The sequence below is a fragment of the Lactuca serriola genome, chromosome 9 (genome assembly GCF_051521515.1).
Source record: "Lactuca serriola cultivar US96UC23 chromosome 9, Lser_US96UC23_V15, whole genome shotgun sequence".
Classification (NCBI taxonomy): Eukaryota; Viridiplantae; Streptophyta; class Magnoliopsida; order Asterales; family Asteraceae; genus Lactuca; species Lactuca serriola.
The window spans coordinates 188,765,386-188,777,778 of NC_136416.1; the positions used below are offsets into that span (position 1 = coordinate 188,765,386).

Sequence of the window (12,393 nt, forward strand, 5' to 3'; positions counted from 1 at the left end):
TGAAAATAATTCTAAAAAGTCTGTCAAAAAAAATGAATGTTCTCATCCTCATCCTCATCCTCATCCCCGTCATTGAAAATAACCCTAAAAAGTCTGTCAAAAAAAATAAACATGAATGCACTATTCATCCTCATCACTGAAAATAATTCTAAAAAGTCTGTCAAAAAAATGAATGTTCTCATCCTCATCCTCATCCTCATCCCCGTCATTGAAAATAACCCTAAAAAGTCTGTCAAAAAAAATAAACATGAATGCACTCTTCATCTTCATCACTGATAATAACCCTAAAAAGTCTGTCTAGTGCCCCATTCAATAAACACATCCGTAAAGTTTCTCCTTTTGATAATAAAGCACGGTCCGAGCTGCTATCGTACTCGCAGTGTTACCAAAGCTCAAGCTACCACCTTGTGGCGGCCTTAGTAATTCCATCACCCTTTCGGCGGCAACCACTTGTTCTTCCCGGACTCCTTCATTACACATTACTTCCCTGAAACACCGCCAACCAAACATGATCACAGACTGTAATGACTTATTCCATTACCTTTCGAATCTAATATATAGAATAAAGAATTGAGTGAAATCTTACGTGAGCAAACGTGCTAGTGTTGAGGGTGAGCAATTACGAAAAAGGGCTTCGGGAATAACGGGTGAATTAAGAAGGATATTTGGGAGAGAAATGTAAGGTATTTTAGCTTTATAACGTATCGCCCATTCTGTTAGGAAATGGGCTCGATACGCGATAACACATGGTAATCGCGCAAGTTGCAATTCCATTGCCGCTGTCCCCGATGTACATAACGCCACACTGCTCGCCTGCATCATCAGCTAGTTTTTCAGCTAACAGCTAGTTTTTCAACTGCCAGATAACTAGTATTACTTACACTAAATGCATCATATTTGGTGTGGGGTGATCCTCCAGGAACCAGTACGACAGGTGTCGGCCACTCATTGGTGGTTCTTTTGATGTGATCTTCTACATGTTTGTTAGGTGCCACGTGGATAACAGTCATTAAGTCATGAATAGAGTCCTTTAACATGTTCATGGTTTTTGAGTAAATTGGAAGCATACGTGTCACTTCTTGTAATCTACTTCCAGGAAGCAGACTCAATATTCTTGAACCTTGCAAAAAGCATTACCTGAATTTTAAAAAACTTATTGTATCTTTTTGGATTTTTGAATATGTCCAATTTTACCTGAGGAAATTCCGTATTTACCCCTGAACATGTCAGCATTTCCTTGCACCTTCCATCCCTTTTCTGTAGCAACCTTTTGTTGGACATGAACATGTAATCATTAAGTAACTGAATATTTAGTGTAATGGCCAAAAATTCGAAAGGGTAAAAAGGGAAAAAGTGGAAACAACTTGTACCGAGTTAAGGTCAAGGGAATCTTCTAGAATGGGGTGGCCCACAAAGGTTGCAGGTAGTCCATTAGATATGCAAACTTCCTCTTCAAATGGAAGAATACATAAGACATGATCAATAAACTCAGAAAGTCCCTTAAGTCTTGCTTCACCTTCTTTCCATGCCCAAAAAGATGGTGCTACATAATGGAAGTGTAAAGGTCCTTTTTGCCCATATCTAGCTGCAAAAATTATTCCCCCATTTTCCTACACCATAAATATTATAAGGAAAAATCTAAATTACATGTTTGAAATCAAGAAAGATGGTCAAAGAATTACCCCTTAATTGCTTTAAAAGACGAAAAGAGAATCCCTTTGAATCAATTGTCACTATGACATGAGGATTAAATGAGATTGCAGCTTCAAATGTTTGCTTCAGTTTAACCTGCAAAAGTTATAGATTTTTAGTAGTTTTTAAGATGTCTGATATAATTATTTATTTCTTTACAAGAAGTTATGAGAAATTGGAAAAAGAAAGTACTTGGAACTTATTTAGATGTGGCAACAACTCCCAAATCCCCATTACAGCAATATCTTCCATGGGGAAAACAGATTTCAATCCATGTTTTGCCATCATAGATCTAAAAATTGACACACGGATAAATGAATACATATGTGCGGATGTATGTATGTATGTTTACAAATGAATATAGATGTGAATTTGAAAACCACAAAATTGTTTGGGGAAACAGTTACTAATTGATTAGGGTTAAGAAGATTTAGAGATTGAAAGGTGAATGTACATGACTAAAAAAGAATTACCCTCCGACTCCAGCAATGTGTATTGGGAATGGTGAAAGCTTCGTTAAGGCAGCTATTAAACGAGAACCAATAGCATCTCCTGAAGCTTCTCCTGCAACTAAAAAGATCCTCATTTCTCCATCTTTGGAAGCCAAATCAACTGCAGATTGTCTCGAAGTGGAGAAATATTTCCCCAATGACGACAGAAAGTATGAAGTAGTTCTTCTATTTGAATTGTGGATAGGCTTAAGCAACATTGTGATGTTTACTGCAAATCAGAAATCAGACCAGCCAAGATGATGGACAAAATTAAGGCATTCAGGCTGAGAGGGAAGTCGCCGGGTTTGTGGAACTGCGGGCGACGGCAGTGGCGGTGAACTCTGCCGGAAAAGTCACTGGGAGTGGGGGTTAGGGTGAGGCGCTATGTGTCGCTAGCAGCTTCGAGCTCTGTTTCTTTCTTTCTTCCCTAGCAACCAGCCGGGATTACCCAAATTGATTACATTTTATTGGGCTTTTTTTTCTCAGGCTATTTAATTATTTAAATCTTATAAGTTTGGACATTTTGGGGTTATTGTGATAAAGACCTCAAATTTACATAAAATATTTCGTTATGCCTAAAGTTGGACTTTTTGTGGATAAATGCCTCAAATGTTGGGAACTTTGTTCGTTTTTGAACCTTGACCGAATTTAACCTTCTAATGTTGGTGAGAACTTAGCTAATGGGGCGAAGATGGAGGAGTTGGAACTGACAACGTTTACTTCAATGAAAAGGAAAAGTAGAGACTAAATGTGCTTTTGATTGTAGGAAATTTTCTAGTTTTCTAGGAAAAATTTCTAAGAAAATGAAATTTTGAAAATGTGTTTGGTTCGTTCGGCTTTCTAAAGTTTTCTAAAAAAATAAAAATTTTAGGGTGCGTTTGGTTGTGGAAAATTTTCCAAGAAAAACGGAAATTTTGAAAATGCGTTTGATTCGTTCAGTTTTCCAAAGTTTTTTAAAACAATGAAAATTTTCAGTTTTCCAAATTGTATGAATTAGAAATGTGATTTTTACAGTTTTTCAAATTTCTAAGATGGAAAATAAAAACTCCACTCATTCCAACCAAACGTGTTTTTATTGAAAATTGAAAATGAAAACTCAACCTTATTTTCTGAAAACATTTTCATAGAAAATGAAAACAGTTTTTCACAACCAAACGCACCCTTAGTGTTTCGAATTGTATGTAAATTAGAAAAGTGATTTTTACAGTTTTTCAAAGTTTTTCAAATTTCTAAGATGGAAGATGGAAAATTAAAACTCTACTGGTTCCAACCAAACGTGTTTTCTAAAATTTTCATTAAAAATTGAAAATGAAAATTCAACTCTATTTTCTGATAACATTTTCTTAGAAAATGAAAACAGTTTTCATAACCAAATACACCTTATGGGTGCGTTTGGTTGTGAAAAATTTTCCAGTTTTCTAGGAAAAATTTCCAAGAAAACGGAAATTTTGAAAATGTGTTTGATTCATTCACTTTTCCAAAGTTTTCTAAGAAAATAAAAACTTTCAGTTTTCCAAATTGTATGTAAATTATTAGAAAAGTGACTTTTGTAGTTTTCCAAAGTTTTCTAAAATTCTAAGATGGAAAATAAAATTTACACCGCTTACAACCAAACGCATTTTCTAAAACTTTTAATGAAAATCAAAAATGAAAATCCAACTCTATTTTCTGAAAACATTTTTTTGAAAACGAAAACAGATTTCCACAACCAAACGCATCATAAGGGAGGAAAGAGAAGCTAAGGGGACAGGGGCGGATGCAGGATTTCACAGTAGGGGTTGCACGGGAAAGTTAGGGGTTGCACGATAATAGAAAAAATAAAAATTTTAAAAATTTTCCACTGCGGCCGAAAAAATGAGGGGTTGCCGGTGCCACCGGTGACCCCCCCTAAATCCGCCCCTGTAAGGGGATCGAACTCAGGTCTCCACCCAAGCGATGTTTTAAACAACCAAGTTGGAAGCTTTTTTTCTAGTTTTTATGTCTAACATAATATATGTAATGTCTATTATGCTGGAAGTTTTTATATTATTATTATTATTATTATTAAGAGTAAGTTATTGAAATCGTCCCTATGGTTTGGTTAAAATTGCATATTTGGTCCCTAGCTTTTATTTTGCACTCGGATCGTCCTTATGGTTTGATTTTGTTGCATTTTCCGTCCTTGTGGTTTGGTCAAAATTGCACGTTTGGTCCCTAACTTTATGTATGTAAGGGACGATAAACACAACAAAATCAAACCATAGAGACGATCCGAATGCAAAAGAAAAGTTAGGGACCAAACGTGCAATTTTAACCAACCCATAGGTTTATAGAATCCCTGCATATATTAAACATTTTCATGATCGAATACCTTTAGCGAAGTCAACCATGTAGATTTATAGAGTTTGCCTCTGATTTAAACTAAAAACAACTACAAATAATGTGAGCTTTTGGGTATAAGTAACTTGGCAGTACCAAAACCATTTTGGGAATTCACTATCCCTCGATTATGATAAGTTCTTAAGACTCATATGCATCCTCTCTGTAGAAACAATGAGTTTTCTCCAATCGACCGCCACAATAAGACCGAAAACCCTAATCAGGGGAAATTAGGGGAAAAAACTAAAAGCTTCACAATATTTTATTGCAAATCAAAGAGGAAATAAGTTACCTAATTGAAATTAGGAAAATGATGTCAGTCTTGCCTTCTGGGTTGAAGGGAGGAACTTGTACAGACATGGCAAAGCTTTACTATTTGTTGCATAAACATTATCAGAATATTAGAACGGTGTATAGATACGGAAACAGAAAGCGTTGTGGATCACTTTTACATGGTGCCGTTCAGATATGGTAGAGTTGAGTATGAAGCGGTGTGCATCGACTTTGATTGGCGTCATTCAAATGTTGCCTAAAGAATGCGGTGGTTGAGAAAAGAGGAGGCTCTCTCTTTGAAACATCATCGAAAGCAATGATTGACTATCTTTAATCGCTGCCATATCCTTTTCTTAGAGCATTGGGTGTGGGCAACAAGGTGCAACACCACCTCACATGCCACATAAGCAAGTGGTGTTATAACACCAAGTGAGGAAATGGGCAACAAGATGCAACACCAAAGGAAAAAAAAAAAACAAAAACAAAAAGTTGGTGTTCCCCCGTTTCAATTCGTCACAACGCCAACAAGATGCAACGAGATTTGCCATGACAAGAAGCAACAAGTTGGGGGGGGGGGGGGGGTGTTCCCCGTGTCATAACACCGTTGAGGGGTGCCACCTCACCCCCCGTTGCTTCTCGTTGGACCCATATTGGATGGTCTTAGAGGCATACTCGCGCATTGTACGCACTTTGGAAAAAATAAGGTTTTCATAATATATATATATATATATATATATATATATATATATATATATATATATATATATATATATATATATATATAGAGAGAGAGAGAGAGAGAGTTATGATTATGTATAAACTATAACTATTGTATAAATGTATGACCAAATATGGTACCATCATTTGAAAAAAGTATCATAGTATATTTTTTGGTTTAATTAGTATAATCTAATATTAAATCCCAATATTTATGGAAGATGATTTAATTTTTGAGATTTAAATATGAGAAATTAAATATATTCACACTTTTTTTCCTACATATATTCATATCCATTTGAAATGATGACAAGTGTATTAAAATATTATTAATCTTATCTAAATATGACACATGTCACCATTTCACATGAATATGAATATAAGTAGAAAGAAAAGGTAGGAAATGGTGGTTATCGTTTATATTAATTTAAAGAATCAAGTAAGCACACCCATTTTTCATTTTCTTGTCTTTGTCATCGTTTGACACCCATCAACTCGTTGCCTTTCTTTTCTCCTACACCATCACAAATGGGTTATGCATCGCAACCTATTTGTTAAGTTCTTACTTGTGCAACTATATGACCATTAGCTATTTTATTCTATTTTTATATTGATTTTCCTTCTTTTTTTTTCTCTCTGTTATGAAAGCGTAGCTAATGCAGATTTGTAGGAATTCAAAAGGAAAATATGAGAGTTAGGGCTTTCTGTACAGTCAATTTCAAGTGGTGGCTGCTTAAGAGTGACTTGTTCGCTTTTCCAATTTATTGAGTTATAATTATTTTGTTCTTCCGGAGTGTATAATGTCTTTGATTTTTCAAGGTTTCTGCTTTTATTTTACTTAATTTTGCCTACTTCATATTTGACTTAACTGTACGGGAAATTTTTGCATATAAATTTGGTTTTTTGAAATGCCTTTAACACTTTTTTTGTTATCCATTAATAAAATTTTATTGTGCAACAAGTCCCATAACTCCTACTAAAAGTTTCCACGAATTATTGATTTAATTTCGAGGGGATAAATAACTAGAGAATAAGTTGTTGTCATCTTTATGAATGTATGTTTAGTGGACTTGTTATTAGTGGCTACTGATTGCTAATACACTATGTTTTAAAATATTTACCGATGATGTGTGTTAATGAAGTTGTGCAGAAGTTGTAACATGAAACAAATGTGAGATTATTATGCATATGCTACAGCCGGTAAGGCAACCTTTAATTTGTAACTTTTGTAGAATGATGTTTTCTATTCATAATTCATAACTTGTGGGTTAAGACTATATGTAAAATATATCCCATGACTTCCATGACTAACGTTGAATTTTTACACTTTATGAAGGCACGATTGTGAGATTTGGATTCCATCGCCATCTAAGGGCATCTCCAACCCACCCCCATACTCCATTTCTTCCCCCATTTTTCCTTCCATTTTCACCTCCATTTTTGGAGATATGAATAGTATTCCCCCATATTCATATCTCCAAAAATGGAGGTGAAGTTTGGTTGTCAATTTTAGTCCCTTTCATTTTTATTTTATACATTTCTAGTTTATTTTATCTACTAATTATAATTTAAATGCAATATTTAATATTTATAATATCATGTTGTATACTAATTTATATTAATTAATCATAAATATAGAGTTTAATTAGTAGAAGGGTGTATTTGACAATATATATAAGTTATAAAAATGGAATATTCCAAAAATATATTTTTTCGGGTAAAAAAATAAGGTAGAAAATGGAGTAGGGTTGGAAATGAAACACTATTTACTCCATTTATAGGAGAAAAAATAGAGATGGTTGGAGATGGTCTAAATACATCTTGGATTGACTCCATCCAACAACACCACAACCATCATCACCAGATCACAATCTTATATCGATTTAACAGGTGAGTTCAATTTCAAAATTCTTTATTGTGTATTTGTTTGCTTTTAGTTATGGTTGTTCATCTACATATCTCCATTAGTTTTGTTTAATTTTTTAAACATGGCTTATTCTTTAAGAATTAATCAGATTCTAACTATTTCTTTGTTTCTATAAGAGTGTCTATGTTTCTTTTGTCTATGTATTCAACAAGAATGATTTGTTTGTTTTATCCATATAATCCATATATGACACATGATAAATGCTTAAAGAATGTATATATCTCGGTTTCACATAAAATATAATAGAAAGTTTTTATAATTGAAATTTTGTGGTGATTAATATGAATACGATGTAAAATATTCATAAAGAATTACGGTTGTAAAAATGGATTCTTTACTTGAATGTTGTATGCTACTAATTATGTTTGTTGTAATTGTAGGTGTAGTACAAGCAACACCACACCGACAACAACCAAACCTATACAAACTTAACTTGTACAAGGGCATGCATTATCCAATCTGGATATAGATTTAGATAAATATTTGTTTAGAGAATTCTTCAAGAATATTGAGTTATGTAAATAGTTGATTAGGGTATTCTTTAAAAATTGCAGTTTTAAAAAGTTGAATAGGGTATATATATATATATATATATATATATATATATATATATATATATATATATATATATGCTTATGTTCAAATGAAAACATTTCTTAAATCGAGAACAATTGAGAACAAATCTAGACACTGATCTTAGATATCACACACTTTTACACATATACTCTTTCTGATATAGATTTATATAAATATTTGTTTAGAGAATTCTTCAAGAATATTGAGTTATGTAAACAGTTCATTAGGGTATTCTTTAAAAATTGCAGTTTTAAAAAGTTGAATAGGGTATATATATATATATATATATATATATATATATATATATATATTCTAATAAAACAATAGTTTTAATCTCCTTTTGACATGTGTCATCTTATTAGGCCTTTTAATAAATACATATTTACTAGTTTATAACCCGTAGAAATCACGGTTACAAAATTAATTAAATATTCATAGTAAAAAATTCAAAATTATTAATCAATTATTTTATATAAAATTTTAAATACATTATTAATTAAGAGATTTTTTTATTAGTTATGTAAAATTATAATTATTGATTCAAATAAATATGTGGAATTAATTTATCATATATATTAGACTCTTTTTATTTGTGAACTAATGAAAACAATAATATAAAATTTAAAATTTAATTTAAAATAAAGAATAAATAGATTAACAAATAAAATCACATTAATTAGGAGGTTTAATAAATTTAAAATAGAGAATTAATAGAATGACAAGTGGCATCATATTAATTAGGAGTTCTAATATTATAACACTTGGCAAAAGGACTACTCTTTTATTAGTATAGAGATTCTACTTTTGACATGTGTCACCCTATTAGTTTTCTTAATTAATGCATGTCATTTATTAACATATAAATTCTCAATTTTAAATTTTCCACTCTAACTATATTAAATTAATAACATTACAATAAAATTAAAATAAACTTAATACAAATTATAAGATAATATAATTTATATATTTATTTAAATTAACAATTTTAATTTTATATAACTAAAAAAATATATTTTAATTAATAATTTATTTAAAATATTTGATTAATAATTTTGAGTTTTCACTATAAAAATTTAATTAATTTTGTAACCGTGGTTCCACGTATTATAAATTTATATATATATATATATATATATATATATATATATATATATATATATATGAAAACATTTCTTAAATGAGAAGAATTGAGAACAAATCTAGACGCACACTTTTACACATATACTCGTTCTCTTCCTCTATCTCGTCTTAATATAGATTCAAATCTGGACTACCATGATAACCATCGGACCACCTCGAGAACCTGTGAGAACCACTGTAGCGTCAATAGAACCACCGTGTCGTCTCCCTCTGCCGGAACCACTGTAGTTTCGCCGTCGGAACCACCATAATGTCGTCCAAACCACCGTAATGCCCTGGAACACACATACTCTGTCTCTACTCCTACTCACTCTCATTTCTCTCCAGATCTGCTTGGTTCCATCATCCTACACCTATAACCGTCATAAATCACCTCTTCCGTCTCCTTCTATTTGCACCTCCCTCCGCCAGGAAAGGCAATGGGAAGATCATGGACTCCGCTACCAAGTCGCAACTCACAACCACCAGCAACAGTGACATAATTGTTAAAATTGGATTGAAGATGACATAATGGTGAGGAATAGTATGTATTTTATAGTACAGAACAAGTGTAGAGTATTTGAATATGCATCATCGTCGGAGAAGAAAGCTACCAGAGAGGAAGAAGTAAAATCATTTTGTGATTAAAATCACTAACGATAATCAGATGACTTCTTAACTTACCGAATAATTGTTTTCTGAACGTCCATGAATTTGCAACAATCTTCCTAGGTCGAACTTTGCACCTGATACAATTTCGCCCTACCTATTCTGTGTTCCCGCCGCTATAATCCCGTCGACGAAGAAACTGGTGTCGACGCCATCATATACACATAAACTCACTTGTTAAACACAACTCCCCACAAGTTAATTTCTGAGCGAGACAATGAATTACACTTGATTTCTTTTCCATCACCTGTTACACCCAAAACCCTAATTCCTCCATCTCAAAAGGTTAGGCTTTGTTTTTTCAACGAGATAGAGACAGGAAAGAAGAAGAATAAAATGTATATAGGACAAAGGTGGATGAGGATTGAAGGAGAAAAAGAAACGACCATGGCTTCAATTCAATTGAATGCAAAAAGGGGATAGCATATAAATGGAACTCCAGTGCGTGTGGTGTCATCTTGATAAGAAATAACAAGTGTTTTATTTTCTTTCTCTCTTGATATTAGTAAAATCTTCATTATTAATCTAGCCAAATTAAAGGGGTAATTAGCAACTTTTTAATCAAAAATTAGTAGATAGCCAAAAATAGCCCACGAAACCGTAGGTTTCGAAATTCGCCTACTGTCTCACCATTTCGTCTACTGTTTCGCGTTTTGTATAAAAAAATTCATTTTTCACATACTAAACCGTAGGTAATATATAACCTATGGTTTTCTCTCTAATACCTACGGTTTCCCAAACCGTAGGCTACGGTTTTGGCGAAAAAAACTACTTTTTTTTATCTGCTATTTTGCGGGTTTATCTACTATTTTGTCCAAAAAAGTACTGTTTTTTTATCTACTATTTTGGAGGTTTTATTTTAAAAAAAATGGTGTGACATTAGTTATTTAAAAAAAAATTTAGTTATTTTAAAAAAATGTTTATTAGTTATTTTAAAAATATGTTTATTAGTTATTTTTTTAAAAAAAATGTTTATTAGTTATTTTAAAATAAATAAAAAAAAATTTACAAAACCGTAGGTATTATGGAAACCAATGGTGTACAAGTGTTAATGCACAAAATGTGCAGTAAATGCTTGTACACCGTAGGTTTCCATAATATCTACAGTTTTGTTTTGTTTGTTTTTTTTAAAATACACGATTACAAAATTAACATAATTCCGATCCCATTGAATCGATTTTAAAAAAAACGAAAAAAAAAATTAATTTCCGTACGGTTCATACGAAACCGTAGGTGTACAAGTCGACAATGCACAATCTGCGCATTGGGAATTTGTACACCGTAGGTTTCGTATGAAACCTATGGTTTTATATATATATATTTTTTCGTTTTTTTTTCAAAAAAAATTTAACCACATATATAAAAGCTACTCCTAATCACAAATACGGTAAAATTTTGATGAAAAGTAGACAAACCTGGTTGTTCTTCGGGTGCTCAATTGAGAGAAAAAAGTAGGTAAAACAAAGAAAACAATAGACAAAATGACCTAATCTGAAAAAAATTTCTTTATATACTTTGGGCTAATGGGCCACGAAAAAGTAAACGGGCCAATAAAACAATAGCCCATTAGCACAAAACAGTAGTTTTCTCAATAAAACATCAGTCAAAGGCGTTGACCGTAGTCAATCCTAAGTTGATTATGGTTTTAAGGGCTATTTTTGGCTAATTGGTATATTTTGACTATTTTTTGATAAATAATTAAGAAAAAATGACTAGATTAGTAATTAGCCCCTTATTTTATATTTAAATGAAGTAAAATCAATTTTTAAAATTATCCCATTCAGGCATTGACAGTTTAATATTTAAACGAAGTAAAACCAAATTTTACAACTATCCATTGACAGTTTTGCACGCCACACAACAATATTATATTATAAAAACAAAAATTGATATAAATTGCAATAATCTATTAGTATCCACAAACTTCTTTGCCCAAATTTTACCAACATGTACTTTTACTAGTGGTATTAAATTGACATATAATAAAAAATAATCTTGTAAATAGTTACATTTTATCTTTATTAGAAAATAAATAAATTATGCTAAATACATCATTTATTTTTCTCAATAAAATAAAATCATTATTAAATATACAATAATAACTATTGAATCGAGAACAAGAAAGCGAACAACTATTAAATCGTAAATGTGAAAATGAATTTGTCTACATTAATCATATATGTACTTAATCACGTATGATTTATGTTGGCCAGATTCATTTTTTTGTTCTCGATTTTATAGTTGTTATTTGTCCACTTTAATCATATGTGATTAAATACATTTAATCACATGATATTATATGTATCTAATTTAGAATAAAAAATGAATCTTGTCTATATAAATAATATATTATTAGATACACATAATTACATGTGATTATATACATGAGAACAACTATTGAATCAAGGACGCGAATACAAATCATGTCCACATAAATCATATGTGATTAGATACATACAATTACATGTGATTAAATACATGAGACCGATTATTGAATCGAAACTGAAAAAATAAATATTGTCCACATAAATCATATCTAATTAAATATATATATATATATATATATATATA

General features: G+C 31.5%; 1 protein-coding gene and 1 long non-coding RNA gene across 2 annotated transcripts; both read right to left on the minus strand.

Moving 5' to 3' along the window:
* LPXB (lipid-A-disaccharide synthase B) lies at nucleotides 1-2,650 on the minus strand. Its single transcript, XM_079020675.1, has 8 exons — nucleotides 2,166-2,650; nucleotides 1,885-1,984; nucleotides 1,683-1,788; nucleotides 1,371-1,585; nucleotides 1,195-1,267; nucleotides 882-1,120; nucleotides 587-813; nucleotides 1-487 (listed from the first exon to the last, which is right to left on the minus strand). Exons 1-8 carry the CDS (start codon nucleotides 2,399-2,401, stop codon nucleotides 310-312), a joined length of 1,374 nt encoding a protein of 457 aa, XP_078876801.1. The 5' UTR covers nucleotides 2,402-2,650; the 3' UTR covers nucleotides 1-309.
* Nucleotides 2,651-9,221: 6,571 nt separating this feature from the next.
* LOC145073577 (uncharacterized) lies at nucleotides 9,222-10,263 on the minus strand. The gene is made up of 2 exons (XR_013691435.1): nucleotides 9,838-10,263; nucleotides 9,222-9,763 (listed from the first exon to the last, which is right to left on the minus strand). It is a non-coding gene; the product is annotated as an uncharacterized LOC145073577 (long non-coding RNA).
* Between the last annotated feature and the right edge of the window lie 2,130 nt (nucleotides 10,264-12,393).